General features: G+C 43.1%; 2 protein-coding genes and 1 pseudogene across 4 annotated transcripts; 1 reads left to right on the top strand and 2 right to left on the bottom strand.

Moving 5' to 3' along the window:
• Positions 1-4,098: 4,098 nt before the first annotated feature.
• LOC149402008 (uncharacterized) lies at positions 4,099-11,936 on the top strand. Its single transcript, XM_089609042.1, has 3 exons — positions 4,099-4,126; positions 10,908-11,675; positions 11,783-11,936. The coding sequence occupies exons 1-3, from the start codon at positions 4,099-4,101 to the stop codon at positions 11,815-11,817; spliced, it is 831 nt and encodes a 276-aa protein (XP_089465168.1). The 3' UTR covers positions 11,818-11,936.
• A 3,745-nt stretch (positions 11,937-15,681) lies between these two features.
• Positions 15,682-16,721, bottom strand: LOC149402007 (putative 3-hydroxyisobutyrate dehydrogenase-like 2, mitochondrial pseudogene; annotated as a pseudogene). Of its 2 annotated transcripts, XR_016296064.1 has the most exons (2): positions 16,517-16,721; positions 15,682-16,439 (listed from the first exon to the last, which is right to left on the bottom strand). The product of XR_016296064.1 is annotated as a putative 3-hydroxyisobutyrate dehydrogenase-like 2, mitochondrial pseudogene, transcript variant X2 (transcript). The 2 variants fall into 2 exon arrangements; XR_016296063.1 differs by having other exon boundaries at positions 15,682-16,721.
• A 3,182-nt stretch (positions 16,722-19,903) lies between these two features.
• Positions 19,904-21,282, bottom strand: LOC149402006 (Protein prenylyltransferase superfamily protein). The gene has a single exon (XM_089609041.1). The coding sequence runs from the start codon at positions 21,085-21,087 to the stop codon at positions 20,134-20,136; it is 954 nt and encodes a 317-aa protein (XP_089465167.1). The 5' UTR covers positions 21,088-21,282; the 3' UTR covers positions 19,904-20,133.
• Positions 21,283-27,306: the final 6,024 nt, after the last annotated feature.

The raw sequence follows: 27,306 nt of genomic DNA, 5'->3' as shown, positions 1-27,306 counted from the left end.
TGATTATTTTCATGATGAAGTTGAATTAAAATGTTGATTAAAATTAATTTGATGATTATTGTGATGGTTATGTTGATTTTTTTTCATATGAATTGATGATTATTGTGATGATATTGTAGAATTTTAATTAATTTCGAGATTATTTGATTATTGTCATGATGATGGTCTTGAAATGTTGAATTAATCTTCATTAGATTATGAATTGATGATTATTGTCATGATTAAGTTGAATTAAAATGTTGATTAAAATGAATTTGATAATTATTGTGATGGTTATGTTGAATTGAAGTTAATTTGATGATTGTTATGGTGATTTGTGAATACGTGGAATTGAAATGATCGTGATTATGAGGTATGGCGTCCGACCCGACATACAAGTATTGCGACCCCGTCGAAGGACGACCACGTGGATACAAATGCAAGTTTTGCGGGCACATCATTGGAGGTGATGGAATCACTCGTGTGAAGAACCACTTGGCGAACGTGGACAAGACCAAAAGCGTTAGGTTTTGCGACAAAGTTCCTCCTGAAGTAAAATTGGAAATGCAAGAGTTACTCCTCGGGAACTCTCAAAAGAAAAAGCAACGTCAGAGTTTGGGTTAGTCGATACGAGCAGACCTCCGAAAAAGTCTAGGGGGAGTCGAGACTCTGACGAAGACGTAGACGAAGAGCAGGAACTTCGTCACGTAATGAAGAGGTCCCGAGAAGCACAAGCTGCCGAATAGTGGTGGAAAGAATGTGAAGGTCCCGGTGGATCCTCCGGAACTCCAGAGATAAGAAGATTTGCAACGACCGCACCGTCATTGTACCAGAGCGATAGTGCACGCCAAAGGAGGGTGGATGAAGCGCAACCCGGCATCAAGAAGAGGTTGGCCAAAGCCATCGGCCGATTTTTCATTCACTCGCAAGTTGCCGCAAAAAAGACAATTGACCATCACTTCCTGAACATGATTCATGTTTCCGGTGAAGTCGGTAAGTAAAAACTTTTTCTATCGATTTTACAAGTATAAATTGCAAAATTTGGTATTTGATATATTGATCTTATTTAACTGTAGGACCAAATGTCATGATGCCCCGCCCGAAAGACATTCACGGCTAGATCCTCGACGAAGAGGTACGACACATGCGAGCGTATGTCGAAGAACAAAAGGTCAAGTGGCAGACGTACGGATGCACTATTATGGTCGATGGTTAGACGGGACTGGCGAGATTAAGCATAATTACATTATGGTTTATTGTGGTGGGTCCGCCGTGTTCCTGAAGTCAATTGACACGTCCGACAAGATCAAGAGTGCGGAGTACCTCATTGGGATACTCTCCGAGGTGATTGAATAAGTGGGACCCGAGAACGTCGTACAGATCGTCACCGATAATGGGTCGAACTACAATTCTGCGGGGAAGAAGCTGATACGGATGCACTATTATGGTCGATGGTTAGACGGGACTCGCGAGATTAAGCATAATAACATTATGGTTTATTGTGGTGGGTCCGCCGTGTTCCTGAAGTCAATTGACACGTCCGACAAGATCAAGAGTGCGGAGTACCTCATTGGGATACTCTCCGAGGTGATTGAATAAGTGGGACCCGAGAACGTCGTACAGATCGTCACCGATAATGGATCGAACTACAAGTCTGCGGGGAAGAAGCTGATGAGGAAGTACAACTTGTACTGGACCCCTTGCGCCGCACATTGCCTAGACTTGATGTTCGAAGATCTCGGGAAGAGACCAAGTGTCGACAACATGGTGAAAGTGTTGGTGATTAGTTCACCTTAATAACCGTGCGGAAAAAATAATTACGCTACTCGAAAGCTTATTAAGGTGGTTATTAAACAAGAATCTAGATTTACTTGTGTGTACTATAAAATTTTGAGAGCGAGCAAGCAACCGATAAAAAATTAGATTAAGTTCTAGTGACACTTACTCGTTGGGCTCACGAACTGAATCATTAAGCTTTGACAAATCCGTCTTCAATCTTTATAAGACTACTCCTTCGTGTTGTTTCTGAAACTTCGGGATCAGCTTCAAGTCGTCGTTGATGACAGTGCAGTCTTCCAAAATGTAATCTCCAAGACGAATAGGAAATATGAGTGGGCACAATCTTTATCTCACTACGACCTTGAACAATGAATTCAGGTCGCACCGTGTTTATGGGATTGGAATCACGGAGTTCCAAGGGCAAGGGAGAGAGAGAAATTTGCGTCCACCACATAGAGGGAATGGACGAAAATTCTAGAGCAATTAGGTACATTATAGTCTCTTCCCTTGACCCCATATTTATAGTAGTGGAATGGAGAGGTTTTATGAAACTCTAGTCTCCAATTAAAGATCAACCGTTCGATCTTTATTTAAATTCCTACTTTCTGTCTTAACCCTTAAATAATAATCTAGGATATATTATTCCATAATATCTTCCTTTAAATAAGGAATCTATTTTAAAAAAACAATATCATATTCCCTTTTAAATAGTGAGATAATATCAAATCTAATATTATCTTCTAGATATTAGGAATTTAAATATAGAGAGAATAAAGGCAAATATCTTATATCCTTTTAAATATTATTCTCTCTTTATTTAAATCATGAAAGAGAAAAGTTGGTCATTTTCCCAATATACCCACTATGGGTATTTCGAATTTCATGTGCCCATGAGCAAAGGATTTTGTTTTTGGGCATTTTCCCAATATACCCACTATGGGTATGGACAAATTAATTGCTTCTCCATGGGCCAAGGAATTTCGAATTTTGCAATGCCCATAAGGCCCAATTCAAAATTCAATTAATTATTTACTTGATCCAACAACAAATAATTAATTCCATTATAAATAGTTAATTCGACAAATAAACAAATTTCCGAATGTATACTGCTAATCAGATTACAACATGTGAGATTATAATAAAAACATTACTATTAGAAAGTTCATATTCGTCTTTATCGAAGCCGAATCGGGGACTATGGACCCAGTAGTTGAAGCTTAACGAATCCGATCAAAAAGACGAAATAGTCATTTCTCTTTTTCGATCGATTCGTCTAATTTTAGTCAATACTCCACCGTGTAAGCTAAGATTGAACTCTCCTTTAATACTGGAATTATATTTACTCATCGTGACGAGTGTCCACTGATATAGTCAGTACGTGATCAAGATCCTCCAGGTTCAACAATAGATGTCTACTGTTTACATATATGTCTACTATCAATGTCAACAATAGATGTCAATTGTTGACATCTATAGTTGACAAATATTGTTGATGAAATTGATTAAAAAAGATGAAAAATTAGTACCTTCAGCTGTGGCTTCGTCGTCGTGTTCTTCCTCACAATGTACTCCTCGGCGCCTAGGGGTTTGAACTCCAAATCCTCGGATTGGAAATCGATGTTTTGGAATTTGATGTCAACGACATGTGTCACCAATTTCCACCGACGCAAAAGTGGAGATGCCATCTCTGAAACTTTCTCGCAATACGAGAGAGACGTGAGCACGGGCATTGTTTCAAACGCCCATATCTGTAATGGATACAGAAATGAAGGGAAGTTGATCTTTCCTTTAGAGGCTGCCTTGGAGGAGACGTTCTTTATGTACTTCCTGGCACAGTCCAAGAAGAACTTCCAGACCACGTTACCCTACGGATGGGAGTTAAATTGGTCTAGGTCTTCTACCAACCTCACGTATGCCCAGTCTGGAATGTTGGTATGTGGTGCGGCAGCGAGAAGCACATTGATGAGAAAATGTAGAAGCAAGATCTTCACTCGCTTCTTCAGATTTTGTCAACCCTTGCTCTCTTTGAGCTGCGAGGTTAGCACGCCATGAGTCTTGTACGTCCCGTTGTTGAAGACACTCGTGAACGATCCGTCTTCAACAACTTCTGTATAGCTGTCGACTATACGAAGACCCGTGATCTCCGCGAAATGGTGGATGGTAAAGGCCCGAGGTTCACCCTCGAGCTCAATGAAGAGCGCATCCTCACTCATGTGCCCTTCAAACTGACCGACCCTCATCAACAAGTGGTTGATGATCTTGGACGACCTGTTGATCTTTGGGAGCTTCAAAAACTAGCCGAAGCAAGACTCTTGAAAAAGAGCCGTCTCCTCCGCTGTCATGTCAGCGGCTTCTTCGAATTTATCTAGTTAACCATAAAAACTGAAATTATTGTCCACTATGTCCCCTTCGGGGACAAACCTCTCCCATCCCTGAAAACCATTACAAAAAAAAGAATGAGAAAATCAGAACACAACCTTCAAACACTAAGATGGCAATTGTTGACATCCATATGTCAACAACTGGATGTTTGTTGACATTGATGTAAACTATTAATGGCAATTGTCGATATCTATACGTCAACAATTGATACCAGTTGTTGACATATAGATGTCAACGATTGCCATCAACAGTTGACATCAATGTCAACAAACATCCAGTTGTTGACATTGATGTCAACTGTTGATGGCAATTTTTGACATCTATATGTCAACAACTGGATGTTTGTTGACATTGATGTCAACTATTGATGGCAACTGTTGACATCTATAGGTCAACAATTGATACCAGTTGTTGACATATAGATGTCAACAATTGCCGGTTGACATCAATGTCAACAGACATCTAGTTGTTGACATTGATGTCAACTGTTGATGGCAATTGTTGATATCTATACGTCAACAATTGATACCAGTTGTTGACCTATAGATGTCAACAATTGACAATGGTATCAATTGTTGATGTATAGATGTCAACAATTGACATCAACAGTTGACATCAATGTCAATAATTGGTTCAACAACAACAATATTCATTCAACAACAACAATATTCAATCAACCCAATAACAAAATCGAGATAGCCCAATGCAAACCAAGATAACCCAAAACTAGTTAACCAAAACTAAACCGAAATTAAAACAAGTCTATCCCCAAATCAATCAACAAATCAACCGAAAACCCCCAAACTAACCTGAATATTGGCGGACGTGGGGGGTTGCTCTTCTTCCTCGGCGTCAGACGTAACAAGCATGGGCTTCACCTTCCCACGTCGAGGCTTCTTCGCCGAACTCTTCACCGGTTTAGGTGAAGTTGTTGTTTTTCTTTTCCGGGACGCTTTGGGTGAAGACAGTTTGGGTGAAGACGGCGAGTCCTCCGGCGCCTTCGTCTTTGTCCGAGGACTCCGTCTAACAACTTTATTTAGTTTTTTCCCGGGTTGTTTGGGTGATTGAAAGTCGTTATTGTCCATTTCCGGGACGGTTTAGGGTTAGGATTTGGGGGTTCGGTGAGAGAGGGAGATTGCGACAGAGGGAGAACACGAGAATGAGAGAGAGCGCGAGGATGAGAAAGATGGAGAGAGAACGCGACTGATGATGGAGGAGGGAGAGTGGAGATGACGATGGTTAGACGGGGAAATGAGGAGAAGTGGGCGGTTTTAGGAGAGAAGAGTGACAGTTTGAGGAGAGAGAATTTTGAGGAGAAAACGAGGGATATGAGCGGGAATAAAGATGAGCGAAAATGAGGAGTGAGATATGAGCGGGATATGGAGAGAGTTGGTGTGAGTTGTAAGAAAAATTTAAATGGAGGGTAAAAGGGTAGTTGTACATTTGAGTTAGTGGAATTTGTGGCCAAAGTGTGAATTTAGTGGGAAATTGGAAAAAGATAGTGATTTGGTGTAGATATGGCAATTTTTCAACAAAATATTCAAGTGAATTACATATATACCACTTAATACTTTAATTATAATGCAAAAGTGATGACAATTTTGTAATTTTAGTACACAAAACATCAATCCTTCATCTCTATTTTAATTTATACCAAACACACAAATGGATAGATTCTAATCTTTCCTCACATTATACCAATCAACTTTTACGAAATTTATAATTCATCACTTTCTTTTATTTTCTTTTCCCTCTTAGTTAATCTATGCATCCATTTTTCTCTCCTTCCTACCAAACAAAGTCGTGGTTGAGTAGGCCATCGATGGTCATTACCAAGTGATCTGATAATCCCTACCTACCTACCTACTATAGAAACACCTGAAAAAAAGTATTTAATTTAGAAACAAACAATTTAACAAAATTATGTGAAAAAAAAAACAATGACCTCACGGGGGTTCTTGACAATAATGATATCGTATAGGGAAACAAACACGGAGTGTAGCGATGCGGAATGACAACGAACCACATCGGTGAGGTGGCGGCAAAGAACATTCCTATGGATTCGTAGGAACATTTCCATATAAGGCGCCCGATTTGATCTTTAACTCGTTCGACCTTATCGTCTTGAGGGCCAGGCGCTCATCTCGAGAGTGACCTCACTATTGTCTTGCTCGACATAGTGGTTGTCCAGATCATCGTCGACTATGAAGACTTCGTTTATTTGTCTCGAGTGGGCTCAAGTGTTGGAGACCATGGCACTGGTGTGCATAGAGGCACCTCATCTGGAGACACTATGGGGTCTGACCATGGCTCGTCTGTTGAGGATCTCGTGTGAGATTGAGGTATGTGTATGGCGAGAACACATAAGTGTTTTTGTGCCCTCTCATTCTACCGCCAAAATATTAACGATATGTTTCAAGCTAGCACTTGAGATTCGTTCGCGGTTCAACCCAAAGCCGGACCCCTAAGGCATGCAAGACCTGTTTCATTGGGCTAGGTCTCGGTAAGGTATGCGAGACTTGCCTTTTGAGGCTGGGTCTCGTCTGTAGCCTGCGAGACCTGCCCTTTTGGGATGGGTCCTGCCCGTAGTCCGCATGACCTTCACGAGGTCTCACACGGTCTTTGTCAGAGACTGACTCTGCGGTGGTCATGAATGATTCATTTTCTTGTATTCTGTTGTCGCCATTTGTAATTCTGAGGGGCGGTTTTCCACCATATAACAAATAGATTGATGAAAATATTTTTTAAATGATATCGTAATTTTCTCCGAGAGTATACTTAGAACGAGTAGTTTCTCTATATTCGGTATCAATTGCGATCTTTACTTTATAACAAGATTTGAACAATATAAAGTATTCAAAAAATATTTTTTTTAACTTTTATGATATTAAAGTTATTGGTTTCAAGATATACTAGGGGAAAAAAAAAGTTTATTTAACCTTTCGAATATTCTTATGCTATGATGGATATTCTAATATAGATGACTTATATTTATTTTTTAAATTAAAAAGACTAAAGAGATGTTTCCAAAAAGATGATAGTATGTCAATGGTAACAATCAATTTTTTCAAAAATAATTTTTTTAAAAATAATTATTTTCTTGTAGGATAACATTCACGACTCCGGTTATCTTTGTTTTCACAATAATATGAGTGAATATATTAACGTATTATTTGAGAGCATTCCCAAGAAAGATGTAATAGAGTTAGATAAATTTGATTACATAAACTATTTAAATGTGATTTCTTTGAAATAGTTGGTATACATAGTTGATGTTGGTTTCATAGAAATTAGTTGACTAATGTCAGGAGTCTCTAGAATAGAAGCTAATGAGACTTGTAAAAGTCACGAGTTGCTCATCTCATTACCAATTCGTTTTGAGATGGAAATCCATGATACTTTTACGTGGTATCATAACAAGCCTAGTTGGCATCCGATCTAAGTCAGTGAGATTCGGCTCAAGATAATGATTCATTCTTTAACAAACCTTTATTTTGTGGAGGCATGTCGATTCTCCGTGAAAAAGATAATTGAAATTCTGATTCGACGCACAGACAAGATGTCGCACACAATGTGTTGACAATGTGTCCGACAACTTGCTTGAGCACAGATTATGGATAAACAACAAAACAGTGCAGTAAACAAAGTACACACGATATGGTTACCCAGTTCGGTGAAACACACCTACATTTGGGGGCACGCTGCCAGTGGAAAGGTTTTTCACTATCTTGTAGTCAATAGTACACACAAGGTTTATATCTAATCACAATCAACAAATCAATAAAACCTAGAGACTATTACCACCAGTGATCACCTAGTCAGGGACTCCCCCTGAATTTGAGCTCTGTCTCAATTCCACCCTTCGAGCAACCTCCTGGCTCGAATGACCTTTAGTCTTCAGCTGTACGTGAACCTTCAATCATGAGAACACAAAACCCAACTCTCACAGACACTCAATCTTTGTGGAATAGTGTTTGAGAGAAAACACCGCTTATCACCAAAACACACAGCCTCCCAGTCCGCCGGTCTTGCACGTCTAAGAGCTCTGAGTGTTTGATGAAAAACGTCAAGGCTGCTAAGGGGAAGCGTATGGCTTTTATAGCAGCTGCACAATCCTGGAAGGTATCTCGGGTTTCCTTACCCGGCCTCAAGTGAATATCACAAAGTAAAGACTCCAGCGAGGCGTATAATGTGCAATGAAGACAGCAGCAGCGAGATATCTTGAAATGAAGGCAGAAGCGAGAAGATATCTCGAAGTAAAGACAGCAGCAAGGCAATATTTCTTAATCAATTCACCAGCGAGGCAATCTGTCAAAACCGGAAACTTGCCTGAAAAAGAGTCTACACACAGGAGGAAAGATGTCATACCAAAAGAGGAAACATAACGACCGACATCTTTCCACACATCTTGCACTAAAAAATAAAGCCAATAAATAACGTATCAACAATAATGAACAAAGTTTATAAATGTTATCGGTTGCTTCTCTCATTACTCTTACTTAGTATTCGAATTTCGGTTCAATGTAGTTTGCATGGACTAATTTTAGCATCAAAATTTACCACTCTAGGTATGTAAGATAAACAATGCAAGGATAGTACAACAGAATCACTTGTTTTTTATGTTAGAACACAACATCAAAATATTTTCTTAGTAGACCTCAAGATTAAAGTCGGTACCCATCATTGAACGGTGATTCTATTTTACAGTAGTAATGGCGGTTGATGGAAATGTAGATGGATATTTTATAGTATTGACTTCGAAATTCTTTGGTTCGCAACATCAATTTATAGTATCGACTTCGAATTCAGTCCAACTTTCAGTTGCAGGAGGGTGGCTGCTGCAAGAAAAAAACTGGCAAAACATATGCAGCATTCATTCATTTATCACACAACCACATAAGAAATGAATCTCTAGTCATGCCAAATTCTAAAAAGAAAAACAAAAACATCAGTCTGAATTCCCATTAAGTCTGTCAATAACGGTGATGAGACCGTGAGTCCCATGTAGGATTTCATAACATTTATTTGCATATCAAATATATTAAGTATCGTATATTTGATCTATTATATCAAGCAAATACATGTTATGACAAATCTCATATTTATGGCCTATTAAATCCTATTATTTCAGCCACAAATCAATGCCATAATAGCTCTCATTTCCGTTTCTCTTTGATGGAAAGAGAATGGTTATAAATTGAGAGAGTTAGTTTTGGTCCCTAAGCCGATAATCTCATTCATAAAACACACACCATCTAGTTTCGAGATTACCACGGTTTAGAAGAGCAAAACTTCGTTTTCGTGTTCATTGGGACGCCGCCGCCGACGTTCCGAGTCACCGTTAAAGCTCCGACGATATTCCGATAACAATGGCCGGAAGTAAACGCTTGATCCATTTCGCTTCCGCTTTTGGGTTCATGTTTCTAATCATATATGTTCGGATTAGAGACTGTTAATTCTTACATTTGGTATCAGAGCACCATATAACCTCTACCTTGTTTTTGAAATTTTCCATATTCTTGTGTGTTTATGTTTTGCGTTTTTTGACGTCGAAATGTTAATATTATTATGGAAATCTTTTGGAAAATTGTTTTGTGATTCTTTTGGCTTTTGAATCGCTTAATTTGATGCTAAAATGAGAGAGAACGAGCCGGGTCATAATATGGGTTTTAACCGGGTCGTTTTGACCCGTTTGGAGGTTGAAGATGACCATAAAATGACATGTCGTTTGGTTTGACGCTTTGCGTCGTTTATATATGGTTGTTTGTCTTCAATTACTTTACGTACCTTTAAGTCTGTGGGTACAGTCCTTGGGCCCACTATTTTGGTTGCTATTGTTTTAATGGTTGTTGTCCAATCACCAATGTTGTAGTCTAACCGGTTGTTATTATTGGACCTGTTTTATTTAATATATATATATATATATATATATATATATATATATATATATTTGTTTACAGCCACCTTTTTTTGACTTCACGTACTGTTAATTTGTTTATATGTTGCTATGCCTTTTGGTGATATGCACGGACATATATGCTATGTATACATATTTGGTCTTTTAATTATTATTGTATATATAGGAAATGTGCACATTTTGCAGTAGTGTTGTAATGGTACATCTTTTTAGTTCTTTTGTCATATTATATAGAAAATAATATGCATGTTATTAATTTATTTGCATTATTTAGAATCTGTATGCATATATTTAGTTTTAAATTTATATTGTGTTAAAATAATTTTTTAGAAGTTATATGCTTTATAATTTTATTATTATTGTTTGAGATATGCATATAACATTTAGCAATTACTAGCACAATATTATTTATTTTAGTCTTTATTTTATTGTTCGTGATTTATATGCTCTTAATTAATTAAAGGATAGCCACAGCATCTTTAATTAATTTAGATTGTATATTTAGAATTAATATCACATAAAAACAATAATTGTGGTTAATCATATGCTATATTATGGAATCTACCCACAGGAATTTTGTAATATTTGTATGATTAATTAGGATAAAATATCAAATTATATTTCCTAATTAACCCACAGGTATTAGGAAAATGAACATAGTTTGATAGTTTTATCATAATCGTGTGAATCTAATTGAATTAGAACTTTAGCCCACAGGCAAGTTTTATGTCTCTAGATTCATAGAGTAAAACATGTTTTGCATTGGTAAATCATGATATAGTTATTTTCTTCAAAACATATTTTAATAAGCATGTTTAATTTCTGTAAATTGCAGCTAGTCAAACTGTAGGTTACTCTGATGTTAAATATGATGTTCCTGAACTCAAAGGGGACAATTTTAAGGTCTGGAAAGAGAGAGTTCTCCTTCAACTAGGATGGATGGATATTGACTATGTCATAAGGAAGCATGAACCTCCCTCAATCACTGAGGAGAGTACCCCAGATCAGGTTGATCTTTATGAAAAGTGGGAGCGATCTAATCGCCTCTGCGTTATGTTCATAAAGACCAAAGTATCTGCTGGGATTAGGGGTTCAATTGAGCAATATGACAAAGTTCGTCTCTTAATGAAAGCAATAGATGATCAATTTGTCACTTCAGATAAGGCTTTGGCAAGTACTCTTATCATGCAGTTCTCATCCATGAAGCTCACTGGAGTAGGAGGTATGCGTGATTATATCATGCGCATGAGGGATATTGCGGCCCAATTAAAGACGTTGGAAGTTGAAATGTCTGAAACCTTTCTGGTTCACTTCATTCTGTGCACTCTGCCCCAGCAATATGGCCCATTTAAGATTTCTTATAACACACATAAAGATAAATGGTCAATTAATGAACTTATGATCATGTGTGTTCAAGAAGAGCATAGGCTGGCTATGGAAGAGGGTGAGAAAGTGAATCTGACTTTCACTGAAAGGAAGAAGAAAGATCGTGCCAAAGACAAAGGCAAGATCCCTGTCAAACCGAACATAAAGAAAGAGTCAAAGTGTTTCTTTTGCAAGAAGAAAGGACACATGAAGAAAGAATGCTCTAAGTTCAAAAATTGGCTTGACAAGAAAGGTATTCAACTTTCGTTTGTATGTTATGAATCAAATCTAACTGATGTTGGTCATAATACTTGGTGGATTGACTCTGGTTCATCAATCCATGTTTCAAATACCTTGCAGGGTATGCAAAACCTACGGAAGCCAGTGGGAAGTGAGCACTACATCCTTTCAGGAGGCAGGATGAGCTCGCATGTAGAGGCTGTCGGTTCTTGCGATTTGGTGTTAAGTAGTGGCTTTATTTTGCGTTTAGAAAAGACCGTTTATGTTCCTAGTTTTTCAAGGAATTTAATTTCAGTTTCAAGACTTGTACCTCTTGGTTTTGGCTTTAACTTTTCGGATAATGGTTTTACATTATTAAATAAATCCGAAATTGTTGGTTATGGTACACTGTCTGGTGGTCTTTATTCAATTACACTGCAAAATGATGTTGCTAATAGCTCTTTGAACGGTACTGCTGGGTTGAAGCGTTGTATTATGAATGAAAATTCTTCTCTATTGTGGCACCGGAGATTGGGACATATCTCCATTCTGAGAATTAAAAGGTTAGTGAATGAGGGAGTACTTAGTGCTCTTGATTTTACCGACTTTGAGACCTGTGTGGATTGCATTAAGGGAAAGCAAACCAACAAGTCTAAAAAGGGTGCAAAGAGAAGTACTGATTTGTTAGAAATCATACATACAGACATTTGTTGTCCTGACATGGATGCAAGTAGTCCAAAATACTTTATCACTTTCATAGATGATTTCTCACGATATATGTATCTCTATTTACTTCGTTCTAAGGATGAAGCATTAGACGCCTTTAAAGTTTTCAAGGCTGAAGTAGAGAAACAATGTGGTAAACAAATTAAGATTGTGAGATCAGATAGAGGTGGTGAGTATTATGGTAGATACACTGAGAATGGACAAGCACCTGGGCCATTTGCGAAGTTTCTTCAAGAACATGGGATTGTTGCCCAGTACACTATGCCTGGTACTCCGGACCAGAATGGTGTTTCAGAAAGAAGAAACCGAACTTTAATGGACATGGTGAGAAGTATGAGGAGTAAAACAATACTTCCTCAATTCTTGTGGACTGAAGCACTAAAGACGGCTGTGTATATATTAAACCGAGTTCCAACCAAGGCTGTTTTAAAAACGCCATTTGAGTTATTCAAAGGTTGGAAACCCAGTTTGCAACATATACGCATTTGGGGATGCCCGTCCGAAGTGAGAATTTATAATCCACAAGAAAAGAAACTAGACCCTAGGACTATAAGTGGGTATTTCATTGGATATGCCGAGAAGTCTAAAGGTTATAGATTCTACTGTCCATCTCACAATACTAGGATTGTGGAATCAAGAAACGCAAAATTTCTTGAGAATGACTTGATTAGTGGGAGTGACCAATTGCATGACTCAGTGTCTGCATTAGATCACAATGAAGCTGAACCTTCTAGTTCAAGTGATAGACTGATTATCGTACACACTCCTCAAGCTCAATCGTGTGTAAGACAACCAGCTATAGAGATTCCACAAGTTAATGATGCTGATCCTTTAAATCAAGTTGTTGATCAAGATCATGTTGAACAACCAATCGAACATCCGATTGTACAACAAGATCCTCAAGAGAATAATGAAGCAACATTAAGAAGATCTACTAGAGTTAGAAGATCAACAATTCCTAGTGATTATGAAGTGTATCTGCAAGAGACGGACTGCAACATTGGAGCCGAGAATGATCCTGAAACGTTTTCACAAGCTGTAAGTTCTAAAGAATCTAACTTATGGCACAAACCTATGATTGAGGAGATGAACTCTATGGCAATTAATCAAGTATGGGATCTCATCGAGTTGCCTGATGGTTTAAAAGCCATTGGATGCAAATGAGTCTTTAAAACAAAGAAGGACTCACAAGGCAACATCGAGAGACATAAGGCAAGACTTGTAGCCAAAGGGTTTACTCAAAGAGAAGGAATCGATTACACGGATACATTTTCTCCTGTTTCAAAGAAAGATTCCCTTCGCACAATTATGGCATTAGTAGCTCACTTTGATTTTGAGCTACATCAAATGGATGTGAAAACAGTCTTCCTTAACGGAGATCTAGAGGAAGAGGTTTACATGAAACAACCTGAAGGATTCTCTTCTAGTGATCGTGAGCATTTAGTCTGCAAGCTTAATAAATCCATTTACGGTTTGAAACAAGCCTCCCGCCAATGGTATTTGAAGTTCCATAATGTTATCACTTCATTTGGTTTTGAAGAGAATGTCACGGATCAATGTATATACCAAAAGGTTAGTGGGAGCAAGATATGTTTCATTGTTTTATATGTGGATGATATTTTACTTGCAACTAATGATAATGGAATGCTATATGAGGTGAAACAGTTTCTTTCAAAGAATTTTGATATGAAAGATATGGGTGAGGCATCTTATGTTATTGGAATTAAGATCCATAGAGAAAGATCACGAGGCATTTTGGGTTTGTCTCAAGAGACCTATATCAACAAAGTTCTTGAGAGATTTCGGATGAAAGATTGTTCACCAAGTGTAGCACCCATTATGAAGGGTGATAAATTCAGTTTGGACCAATGTCCGAAAAATGACCTTGAGAGGGAACAAATGAAGAATATTCCATACGCTTCCGCTGTAGGAAGCCTTATGTATGCTCAGGTTTGTACCAGACCTGACATTGCATATGTTGTTGGAGTATTGGGTAGATATCAGAGTAACCCAGGTCTTGACCATTGGAAAGCTGCAAAGAAGGTTATGAGATACCTTCAAGGAACAAAGGATTACATGCTTATGTTCAGACGGACCGATGAATTGGAAGTGGTTGGCTACTCTGACGCTGACTACGCTGGCTGCATTGATTAAAGAAAATCCACTTCAGGATATGTTTTTTTTGCTAGCTGGCGGAGCCGTGTCTTGGAGAAGCACAAAGCAGACATTGACTGCTACTTCCACTATGGAGGCTGAGTTCGTATCGTGTTTTGAAGCTACATCGCATGGTGTTTGGTTGAAGAGTTTCATATCTGGGCTTAGAGTTGTAGACTCTATTTCTAAGCCTATTAAGATGTACTGTGACAACTCGGCTGCTGTCTTTATGGCTAAGAATAACAAAAGTGGAAGTCGAAGTAAACATATCGACATCAAATATCTAGCCGTAAGAGAACGTGTTAAAGATGATAAAGTGGTCATCCAACACATTAGCACCGAGTTGATGATTGCCGATCATTTGACTAAAGGCATGCCACCAAAGAAATTTAAGGATCATGTGGAAAGCATGGGACTTGGTTCCATGATGTAATTTTTCATTGTACGCTACATTTATATTTTATGAAACTCGTATTCAGTTCGATATTTTTCATATGGTTTGTGCACATACATTTTTTTATTGATTCGAGAAATATTTTCTTATGTTCGGACCTAGAATAAACATATGGTTTATTCATTATGTGTGATGGGGTATTATTGGAAAAATAATATATGTGATACATGGAAGATAATACTTATTTATAGAGGACCTATCGCCATGATTCATATATTAAATTTCTTGTGACATATATTGGATTTTAATAGATCAAGTGGGAGAATGTAGGATTTCATAACATTTATTTGCATATCAAATATATTAAGTATCGTATATTTGATCTATTATATCAAGCAAATACATGTTATGACAAATCTCATATTTATGGCCTATTAAATCCTATTATTTCAGCCACAAATCAATGCCATAATAGCTCTCATTTCCGTTTCTCTTTGATGGAAAGAGAATGGTTATAAATTGAGAGAGTTAGTTTTGGTCCCTAAGCCGATAATCTCATTCATAAAACACACACCATCTAGTTTCGAGATTACCACGGTTTAGAAGAGCAAAACTTCGTTTTCGTGTTCATTGGGACGTCGCCGCTGACGTTCCGAGTCACCGTTAAAGCTCCGACGATATTCCGATAACAATGGCCGGAGGTAAACGCTTGATCCATTTCGCTTCCGCTTTTGGGTTCATGTTTCTAATCATATATGTTCGGATTAGAGACTGTTTATTCTTACATCCCAAGCTTGCCGTCCCCATTGGCCACCATAGCCGAGAACAACTGCTTACAAATGGCCGCACCGGGCAATACAACGACTCTCTCGTCGCCTTCTCCGCCTCCGACGAAACCCACTCCCATACCCAAGTCCTTGACCATATACTCCGCAAACCCGCCCGGCCCAAAGTCCCGATCCACCATCCTCTCCCCGAAGAGCTCCATCACCGCCGACCCGGCCGCCCCGCCCCGAACGGCGCCGAGGAACCTCTTCCGGTCCAGCCCGACCCGACCCGCGAACGCCAGCCCCTCGCTCAGCCCCAGCAGGCTGCCGCCCACCGCGATCTGGTTCGCGATCTTGCAGCTCTGCCCGCAGCCGGGCCCGCCGACGCGCGAGGCCTGCCCGAGGACGCCGAACACCGGGGCGAGCCACGTCACCACGCCCTCGTCGCCTCCGGCGAGGATGGCCAGCCTGCCCTCCCTGGCGCCGGCGTCGCCGCCGGAGACCGGAGCGTCGACGGACCAGCAGCCGCGGGCGCGCGCGGCGGAGGAGATCTCCCGGGCCAGCGCGGGGCTGCTGCTGGTGCAGTCGACGGCGACGCAGCCCGGGGAGAGGGCGGAGAGGAGTTTCTCTAAGACAATCTGTCGAACATCTGGTGGGTGGCCGAGCATGGTGAAGACGACGTCGCAGGAGGCGGCGAGGGAGAGGAGGGAGTCGGCGACGATGGCTCCCTGGGATCGGAGGGGATAGGATTTGGATGGGTCGCGGGCGAAGACGGTGACGGAGTAGCCGGCGGAGAGGAGTCGGGAGGCCATGGCGCCGCCCATCACGCCGATGCCGATCCACCCGATTCGGGTCTGGCCTGGACTTATGGGGATTGGGTAAGGATTCCTTGCCATCATCACACACGGAGAGGAACAGATCGCGGTGCTCCCAAATGGAAATTGTAACGAGGAATCATTACAACTGCAAAGGTTAAGTTTTTTTTTTACTAAGTGGAGTGAGTAACTTGTTTTAAAAAGAAACTTTCGATAAACCAAGTCCCTTTAAGCTTTAAACGTTAAGTTAAAAAAATATTTAAAAAAAAATCAATTTTTGAGTAATTAAACCACCAAAATATAAAGATTTGCTAAATATATATTTTTTATAAATTTTAAGTAAATAATCATCTGACTAGCCTAAATGAAGTTCAAAATATGTTGTGGATTTAAGATCAGAATCAGTTTTTGATGCAGGGCAAACTGGATTACAGTTTCAAGAATGTTGAGATCACCGAAACGGACAAAAGAGTAGTGTTTTCTGAGTGGAATCGACCTAGTAAACAAGACCCCCATAGTGGGGTCTCGGGATTTAAGCCGAATTCTAACGTTTAGGCTTTCAAAATGACGTTTTGTTTTCTTCTCGATTAATTTAATTATAGCTTTTATTATTGTATTAAGTAGATTTAATTTATGCATTAATATTCAGTTTTTTATTATGAAAAGTCTCTTGATGCATTATAAATCATGAGCACCTATTTTGTAATGGATAGATTTTTGATTAAATGAAAATTTGAAACTTGAGTGTTTCTCCCAAATCCGAGCGTCGTGAGCGAGCTCCGAGTTGATGCCCGAAAACCGGTGTTCGTGCGCGAATCAACGGTGATTGGATGCCCCGAGTCTAGCATTCACGAGCGAATCAAAGGCGAATGAAGGTTCTTCGATCGGTTATTCGTGAGCGAATCAACGATCAAGTTCGACTATCCGGTTACGTTACCTTTTATTTTGGTTTTTTTTAAATCAATCTCCTATCTTTGAATTCTCCGTTGCATCAGTTTTGAACTTAATTTACTTCTCAACCAAAAATTAATTTTGGGCAAAACTCTCTTTTATATCCAAAATATTGTATTTTAGCTTATAGACGCACCAAGCTTAAATTAAGCTGACATGCCAATGGATTTGATCGATAGTGGCTGTGCGTCACCTGATAGAATACGTCAAATAATTATCTCATAATAACATGTGTAATTTATTCATTGGTTTGACTCTAATAATCATATTTATTTTAAATCTTTTTTAATATAAATTAAAAGATTACTATAAATATTGACTATAGCTAAGAGCTAAAGTAAGTAGAAGCGGGTAGCGGGAATCGAACCCGCATCAATAGGAGACTCTATTAAAAGGATTAATAATGTGTCAAGCCGTGTCATGATTTTATTTGCACTTATATAGCCGTGCATAAATAATTTATATGGCCAAAATGCTTAAAAGAAAAGACTAATAAAGTGCTACAAAAAGACACTTGTAATTTCTTCATTAATTAATAATTTTGAAGAAAATTAATTAGTTGCCAACTCAAGAGTAAGTCATGACTTAATTTCATGAGTCGGGTATGTATTTAGGATTTAAGATGACGTTTAATCTCAGCCTAGGAAGTCTTGGTTGAATCCTGAATAGTTTGGATTACACCTTGCAAAATTCAAGCTAGCTTCGATTTAACGGAATGAGAGACAAGGATTTTGAGGCAAAAAGACAAAGAGGAGAACTAAACCACGTCCATGGTACTCAGTCTGTTGACGGCTTCGAGTCATGAAGGACCAATCCAAACTCGAACTAGAGAGGAAAGATTGCGAGACATGGATTTAACCGAGAAAGCTTCCGAATCGTCCAGCCAGACCCGCCTATCTTCGAGACCATCCCAAATCCTAACAGGGTCCAAAGCCGTCATCAGCTCCAAGAATTCTGGGAATTCTCTATCAGAAAAATTTCTGGCTAGATGGAGATCTCAAACAACCTTTCCGATCTTTGAGAGAACTAGATCAGCAAACCGCGCAACACGAGCTGAAATCTGGGAACTTATGCGGGCTAAACCTGGGAATTTGACTTCGAGGGGGTCATCGAATAGCGCCAAGATTTGGACCAAAATCGAACTGTATATCCGTTGCAAACTTTCCAACTAACACGGCGAAAAACTCGTCACTCACTGAATGAACAGACTTCCACGGGCTGCGGTAGGATGAATGAAGAGAGAGTTTCGAATCAATCCCATTCTCTCCGATACCATGAATGGCTCTGAGCGTAGAGTACCAATGAGACTCAGTTTCGAGCGGGAAACGCCAAAGCCACTTAGCTAGCTAGCAAGGCTTTGTGAAAGGATCAATTGTGAAAGACTCGTGTTCAAACCACGGGAAGATCTATGAATCGAGGCCTATAAGGATGGAGATTGGGCTGGTAGTTTGGTAGATTGAAGGTCTAGATTAGGCTATTGTTCCTTTTTTGGAGGTAATTTAGTTACGTGTAACAGTTCTGTAGCCCATGGAGTTAATATGTGAGATTTTGTAGATAAGAAGACTAATTGAAGGTATCACAATCATCCCCTATGAAGTTATAGTGTGATAACAAGCCTGTAGTACAAAGCGTGTGGAAGTGGATAAGAATTTTATTACGGAGAAGATTTAGAATAGTTCAATTTGTATGGCTTATATTCCTACTAAACTGCAAGTACCAGATATCTTCACAAAAAGATTGTTTAAAAAGTAGTTTGATTTTCTGAGCAACAAGATGGCTATGAGAGACATCAGTTTGAGGGGAAATGTGGGAAAAAAATCAAACTAATTCAGGAAAAAATAGGGAAATGTGGGAAAAAAATCAAACTAATTCAGGAAAATTACAATTTTATAATGATTCTTGTAGAACTGTCAAATATGTCTACTTTCTACTGTAGCTTTATGCATTAGGTTTTAAAATAGTGATCCGATTCACAAGCGTGACTCGTAAGTCGACCTTGTCATGAAATATATGTTCATTGTAAAGAAATAATATACTATGCTGATTATTTTTTTTTTTTTTTATGATGAACAGACATGAATCAGTACCGGCGAAACAGCTTGGACCACAAGCTATGCCGACAAGGGCGAGTCGAACGCACCTAGGGCTAGCACTTCAGCACGGAAAAGGAATGATAAGGAAAGGTGTCACATTTCTAATACATTCCAACCTTCTGGTATTTTGAACCTTGGAAAAAACAATGTCGGTGAATCGTATCATGTATTTATGAATGTTTCCCTATGATGTTATCTATAACGTTTATCATTTGAACTCTTCTCATAACTTGCAAACAAAATGAGTTTTTCATAATCAAAGTAAACAGATTATAGCTATAAGTTCCCAAGTTCAACATCTCTCTTCGATAATGCAGATAAAGTCGCAAGATCCAACTATTTTGTGCCACAAAGTTCTATAATTTTTCATGAAAGTCCAAACTTGCATTACATTACTCTCTTATAACTTGCATACAACATGCGGTTCTTGTAGAAGAACATTGGATTATGGTAAACAGACTAAATCAAAGCTACGTTTTCTTATTTGAATTCCAAAGGATCTCATGGAAAAATGCAAGCAAAGTTGCTTAACTATATCATCAGCGGGAAAAAAAAATTAAAAAAAAATTGGGGTGTCGCAGAGGAACCTCGATCAATTCTCGTCGGTACCGAAGAGCTTCATCCTCGAGAGCGGGGTCCGCAAGAACCCCTCGACCTCGAACTTCTTGGGAGAGAGCTCTTTGTACTTGCTGAACTGTTCCCTGGCCTCGGCGTTCCTGTCCTGCAAGCTGTAGATCATTCCCCGGCAAAAGTATGGCCGGTAATCTCTCGGGTCCTCTCTGCTCAGCTCGTCGTAGATCCTCATAGCCTCTTCCGCGTCCTTGTGCAAGAACCGCACCTGAGCAATGACGAGCCTCACTCCCCGAGCCTCGTGGGGCTTGTCCTCTTCCTCCGCAAGCCTCAGAGCCTCCTCGAGCCGCGCAATTACGGCCTCGCCCTCGCCCGCCCGGTCCATCAGCAAGGCGTTCTCGAAGAGGGCCTCGAAGGACAGCGGATCGGCAGCGAGGATTTCTTCGAACACTTGGCGTGCGCTTTCGATGTCCCCTGACTCGGCCAACACCCTCGCCGTCATGAACTTCCATTGGCTATCCGATGGCTGCGCCGCCGAGAGCCGGCGGAGAATCTTCAGAGCCTCGGCGTCCTCGCCGCCCTCGAGCTTCTCCTGGAGGAGGGTTTTCATTGCCTCCACGGCCTCCGCGTTCGTCTCCAAAAGCTCCGACAGCGGAGCCGAAGAAGAAGATTCTGAGGCCGTCTCTTTCTCTTCTTCGGCTCGCTCGACCACCGCGGCGGTGGGGGTTTCCGCTATGGCCGGAAAGTGGGTCGGTCTGAAAACGGCGGTGGAGGCCACGGCGGCGATGATCGCCGCCTTGGCGCAGAGCTTCAGGGACTGGAAAACGGCGCCGGGGGTTTCTGTGGGTGTGTTGTGGTCAACGGAGGCCCTGACTCTGAAGAAGCGAAGGTGAGGAGGAGAGAGTGGTTTTGCGGCGTGGAAGCCGATGAGAGAAGACGAAAAGGACGATGATACTAAGGAAACGGAAGAACTCATTGCCGAGAGAGAGAGAGAGAGAGATTTGTTCGCTTCCTTGTTTTCGGGTGGAATGGAATGAAAGATTTGAAGACAAAGAAGAACAAGTAAGAGAAAGGTTGGTAGGTGGGAGGAGAAAAGATTGAGAAATCAACGAAATAACACAAAACAAAACTGGGATATCAATCACAAAGAAAGAGATTAAGCGAAATATATTAGTATTAATATTATACGTCATTTCTTTTTACATCACTTTCGGTAGCAGGTCATTTGTTCACTAGGAAAGGAAGTTTTTAGTCGTCGTTGACCACGAAAATATGGACATTAGGTCCAACTAATTTTACAATTTTTTTTCCCCGTATTTTTTTTTTTTTTTTTTTTTTTTTTTTTTTTTTGAGGAAACGTGGTCGGAGCCACGGAATATCATAAAAGCCCTCACGTATGGCGGAGGAATACCGTGGTTACAAAGATAAGAGTGAAAAGAAACCAACGGAAAGAAAACAAAAAACACAAACAAGCAAGGCCCTAGGGGGCCGCGCGGGACCTCAACTCGCGATCATCGGCTCTAATGGCCTCTTCCGAACAAGGCGGGACTAAACCCAGCCAAGTCGAGGACGAGTGATGGTTAACCGCGTAGCGCGCAAGATTATGCGCAGCAACATTACAAAGACGAGAAATATGCATAATGCGAAAACCCTCAAGCTCCCTCACCTCTCTGAAGATGCGGTGCAGGATCGTCCCAAGCTCTGTCGCAGGCGTCCCGCCCTCATCGATCATTCTCACCACCCCCAAGCAGTCAGACTGGATCTCCGCTCGCCTGCCCCCGACGCTGCGAACTAGCTCTATGCCCTGGAGGACAGCATACGCTTCCGCAAGCTGGGGGGAGAACCCCCTAGCCAGGAAAAGCGTCTGCGAGGCGATCACCTCTCCGGTGTGGTTACGGACAATGCAACCGACACCGAAGCCTCCACGGTCGCGAGCGAGTGCCGCGTCGACGTTAATCGAGAGGGTCCCGTCCGTAGGGGGGGTCCATCTGGGGGTCGTAGTCACCCTCGTGTTCGTCGGAGACTCCCCAACCATAGCCGCTCTGTATTCCTCGAGGAAGCTCGCCGTCCACTGGACTAGCTGTGGCTGGCTCCAAGCTGATCTCCCGGCCAAGACATTGTTCCTGTGGTTCCAAAGTTCCCAAATAATGGTAATGAAAAGCTCATGGAAACGAACCTCAAGGGTCTCCATCGCTCTGAGGATAGCATCGAAAACCTCGCCGTCTCTGAAAGGCGGAAGAATGTGGCTGAAGCCCACCTCTTTCCAGACTCTCCTGCTCCACCTGCAACCCAAAAACGCGTGGAAAACAGTCTCTCTCGCCTCCTGACAGACAGGGCAGCTGTCGTCAGAGGTGATCCTCTTTTTGGCTAAGATTGCTCTGGCCGGGATCTGGCCTAAACAGACTCGCCAACAGAAGAGTTTCACCTTAGGAGGGACTCTCAGCTTCCAGAACCTCGTCCACCACTTCTCCATCACCGTCGGATCTGAAGAGCTGGCGACCGGAGTACTGGCTCTCTCCATCGCAACACGGAAGCCGCTCTTGACGGAGTACTCTCCGTTCTCAGTGAAATGCCAGCGACGCACGTCAGGAGTGCCCTCGCCCCCACACGGAATGCTCAAGATCGCCGCAGCGTCCTCCTCACCGAACATTGCTATGATAAGATCAACGTCCCAGCTACCGTCGGGTCTCATAAGCTCAGCTACCCGCATATCGGGGGGAATCCAAGGGGGGTCAATCCAGGTGGCCGGTCTGTCCCTCGGAACCCAACTGTCGCCCATGACCAACACAGACTCCCCGTCCCCGATCCGCCATCTCGAACCGCACTGAATGATCTCACGTCCCCAGAGAAGACTGCGCCAGATGGAAGAGCTGCACGAGCCAGGGAGAGCTGTCATAATATCACCGTCGGGGAAGTAGCTCTGACTATAGACACGACCTACCAGACTATCCGGTCTCCTAAGAAGTCTCCAGACACTCTTAGCCAAAAGGGCCTGGTTGGACTTCTCCAGATCTCTGAAGCTCATCCCGCCCTCTGACTTGTGTCGCGTGAGGTCCTCCCACTTGCACCAGTGGATCTTCTTCGACGCCGTACCACCCCCCCACCAGAATCTGGCGATCGCCGAGTGGATGTCTCTAATCAAATGCAGCGGGATCTTGTGGCACGAGGCCACGTAACTGGGGATCGACTGAAGGACGGATTTAATGAGGACCTCTCTACCAGCCTGCGAGAGGGAGAGGCCATTCCAACTCTTAATCTTAGCCCAAACACGGTCCCTCACAAATCCAAAAAACTCCGCCTTCCGCCGACCCGTGAACGCGGGAAGACCCAGGTATCGCTTATGGCAGTCCGTCTTCCTGACACCTAAGATCTGAGCCAACACCTCACCCTCCTCATCGCTAACCTCCGTACCGAAACAAACATCGGACTTCTGAAAGTTCACCATCTGGCCCGAGGCCATAGAATAAGTCCGAAGAATGTCAGTAACCCTCTCACACTCGTCAGTAGTCGCTCGGCAAAAAACCAAGCTATCATCCGCAAAGAGAAGGTGAGACACATGGATATCCCGGAACCGGACTCCTGAAATCGCTCCGGATTCCTCACTCGCTCGAAAGAGGCTCGAGAGACCCTCAGAGCAGAAGAGGAAGAGGAAAGGAGAGAGAGGGTCCCCCTGGCGGAGGCCTCTGAAAGGAGTCACACTGCCTCGAATGGAGCCGTTGATGTTGAAAGCAAATCTGACTGAGGTAACGCATCTCATGATAAGGTGCACCCAACGCGTGCTGTATCCCAGTCTCAGCATCATCGACTCCAGGTAGACCCACTCAACCCTGTCGAAAGCCTTCGCCATGTCGAGCTTGAGAGACGCACACTTTCCATTACCGAAGCGTTTCCGCTTCATCGTGTGGAGAGCCTCGAAACCAACCATGACATTATCGAAGATCAGTCGACCACCAACGAAAGCGCTCTGGGACTCCGAAATAGCGACGTGCATAGTGGTCTTAAGACGGTTGACCAAGCACTTGGCCACTATCTTATAGATCACGTTGCACAGGCTAATCGGTCTGAAATCGCTGACCCGTCTCGGGTCCTCGACTTTGGGGATAAGGGTGACCACAGTATCATTAATGGTGGCCACCTCGTCCCCGTCGTTAAGAATCCCAAGGCAGGTCTTCAAGACCGATTCGCCTACTACGTCCCAATATCTCTGGTAAAAAATCGCGGGAAAGCCGTCACTTCCCGGGGCCTTGATCGCATCCATCGAGAAAAGCGCATTTTTCACCTCCCCTGGCTCAAAAGGGCGCTCCAACTCGGCGTTCAAAGCCTCTGAGATCCTAGGCTGAACGTCCGCAGAAACTAACTCGATACTCTGCGAAGAAGGCCTCGCGGAAGAGAAAATGTCACCAAAGTAACCGGAGACGATCCTCTCTATCTCAGTGTCTCCACTGTGCCAAACCCCGTGATCGTCCTCCAGTCCTCTGATAGCGTTCCTCTTCCTCCTAGCAGAAGCCTTGCGATGAAAAAGCTTCGTGTTCTTGTCCCCGCACCGCATCCAGGACACTCTGCTCCTCTGTCTCCAGTACTGCTCCTCCTTCTGAACTAAGGCGTCAAGCTGTCTCTCCTCCCGTCTGAAGGACTCCATACAGAAATTCGGGTCCGAAAGACCCGCAAGCTCAACGATCTTCTTCTGCTTCTCAATCCTGTCTCTGATCTCTCTGTTCCTCTCTCCGCCCCAGCGGGAGAGACTCTGTCTGCACTGACAGATCGCATCAGCTAAGCTCGGACTCTGATCACCACTCTGGCCCGTCTCCCAAGCTCTACGGATCCGCTCGTCGCACTCAGGCTCACCTATCCAAGACTCCTCAAAGAAGAAACGCCTCGGCCTCCTGCTCCGCTGGCGATCTCTGAGACCTGCTGTAAGCAGAAGAAGTGGTCTGTGGTCCGAACTCCAGAACCACAAGTGTCGAACAGTGGCCGAAGGGAAGAGATCGCTCCACTCGTGACTCGCGAGGCATCTATCCAAGCGCTCCTCTATACTTCCTCTGCGCCAGGTGAAGGGGTCACCCTCAAAGCCTAAGTCATGGATGTCGCAATCCGAAATCATCTCTCTGAAAGCAGACAACTGGCCGGGACCTCTATCTCTACCTCCTCTAATCTCAAAGTTGGAGGCGACTTCGTTCATGTCGCCCCCAACTAACCAAGGACCCGTGTAAGAATTCCGGAGGCGACGAAGAAGCTCCCAAGTATGTCTCCTCTGAGCGCTCACTGGATCACCGTAGATCCCCGCAAATCTCCAACTCTCGCCTAACTCGTTAACCAAATCACCCTCGATGTGAAATCTCGAAAACGTCCCGAGAAGGAATCTCACAGGCTCTTTCCAAAGTAACATCAAGCCTCCACTCCTACCAAGACAGTCCACCGTCATACAACCATCAAAACCCAGCAACACTCTCACCCTTTCAGCCCCCTCACGCCGTAGTCTAGTCTCCGATAGAAAGATAAAATCGGGACTATGATCACGAACATGGACGAGGAGGGCTGACCTCGTCCCGGGGTTGCCTAACCCCTGGACGTTCCAGATAACGCCTATCATCGCGTTCGGCGGCCCTCGCTCTCGAGGGGCGCCGCTCTCTCAATAGGAACAACTAAGGTCGAATCTAACGGGCTAGAAACTTCCAAAGAACTAGTAACAGAAATTAAGTCTCTCCTCCCTAGGTCGTATGTGACAGAAAGTAAGTCTCTATGTCCTGAGTCGAATTGAAAACCATGAGTATGAGGGGTGATAGATGGACTTACCTGTGCGTCGAGCGTGGACCTCAACGCTCTCCCTTGCCCACGTTCGCCATCAGACCCTGTCCCCGATTCGGCTACCCTCTCCCGCAGAGAGTCCGTCGTGAACCTGGGCGGGCAATTCCCTGAGAGGCGCGCCAATTTCTTCAGATTTCCCGTTCTGCCCTTGTCGCTCTCTGACACGTGGTCGTCTCCACCTGGGCCTGCTAAAATCATTCTCATCTCTGGCCCCTTAACCAGAGAGAGTTTTCTCTTGCCCAAAAGCCGATCCGGCCCAAGCGGGGGAAGGTCATCAAGAGGACACCCTTCCCGGGTTTTGAGAGGCCCAGCGGGAAAAGAGAGCTGAGTGCATAGATTTTGGCCCACCGCTTCTAGGCCCAGCAGGCAATTTCCCTGAAGCCCAGCCGAATGAGGTGAATGAGCCAATAGGTTAGCCTGGCCCAGATCACTTGGGTGTTGGGTAGTAGAGATTGGGCTTGGGCCGGAATTAGGGTTGTGAATATAAGGAAGCCTCAAGCCTTTATCCGGGGAAGCATCTGAAGACTCGAGGACAACTTTTCCCGAAATAGGGGAGGCAAAACCAGGAGCAGGTGAAAGGGTGGTTGGATCGACGCTAGCACGGCTCGTAGCACTGTCGCGGCGAACCCTGTGGCATTTGCTTTTCGGTTTTCGGGCAGGGCGTCGGCCAGTCGCAGTGTCAGGAGCCGTTGGGGCTTCCTCGGGCCTCACACCCTCTCTATCCTTCGTCTCCGGCGGGGTGAGGACAACCGGCGCCGGGGTGGCTGGGGACAGAGGAGCAAGGCGACGCGGGGTCGAGGCACCAGGGATGCCGATGGGGGCAGATTTCGCCGACAGATCTGGCGGCCTCTCAGACAGATCTGGTTTCGCCGGAGAAGCCCCAAATTCAGAGGTAACTCCTGCCTTATGGATCTTGACTATCCCAGGGATTTCCACTGTCTTCTGCGTCTTGAGCATCACCGGGATTTCCACCGCCATGGGAGTCGATTCCGCTGCAGATTCCGACGTCGGAGGACTCGACGCTGTCGGGTGTCTCGTGGCAGGCGAAGTATTCCTCACAGGTTGATCATGGGACTGGGCATGGGCCGCCGTCTGCTTGGCTTGAGGGCCAGAATGTGCTGGGGGCCCGGTCGGAGGCCTGGACGTAGACGGGGAGGTCTTCGGGAGGTGGCCTCTGTCATGAGCCTTATTTTTCACCGAGTCTTTCCCTTTCATACCTTTTGGCAAAGAGGCCTCGTAACCTTTGAACATCCATACAGATTCCACAAGTCTGTTGGGAGGCACACCCCTGAGCCAAGCCCCGAACCTCGGCTTATCTCCATCCTTAGGTTGATTGCCCGAGCAATCAGACTCTCCATGGCCGATCATGCCACAAGCGTAGCAGAAGTCC

The sequence above is a fragment of the Urtica dioica genome, chromosome 3 (assembly GCF_054948205.1).
Source record: "Urtica dioica subsp. dioica isolate 48M chromosome 3, U.dioica_male_clone48M_v1_H2, whole genome shotgun sequence".
Taxonomy (NCBI): Eukaryota; Viridiplantae; Streptophyta; class Magnoliopsida; order Rosales; family Urticaceae; genus Urtica; species Urtica dioica.
This window is presented reverse-complemented; position numbering and strand designations above follow the sequence as displayed.

Excerpts from the sequence above, each read along its gene's own strand:
- LOC149402008 (XM_089609042.1), top strand. The coding sequence starts at position 4,099 with ATGTCAGCGGCTTCTTCGAATTTATCTA. Across the intron at positions 4,127-10,907 it reads GGCTTCTTCGAATTTATCTA|GTTACTCTGATGTTAAATAT; the intron begins GTTAACCATAAA and ends GTCAAACTGTAG. Across the intron at positions 11,676-11,782 it reads AAATTGGCTTGACAAGAAAG|GGTATGCAAAACCTACGGAA; the intron begins GTATTCAACTTT and ends AATACCTTGCAG.
- LOC149402006 (XM_089609041.1), bottom strand. The coding sequence starts at position 21,087 with ATGAGTTCTTCCGTTTCCTTAGTATCATCGTCCTTTTCGTCTTCTCTC.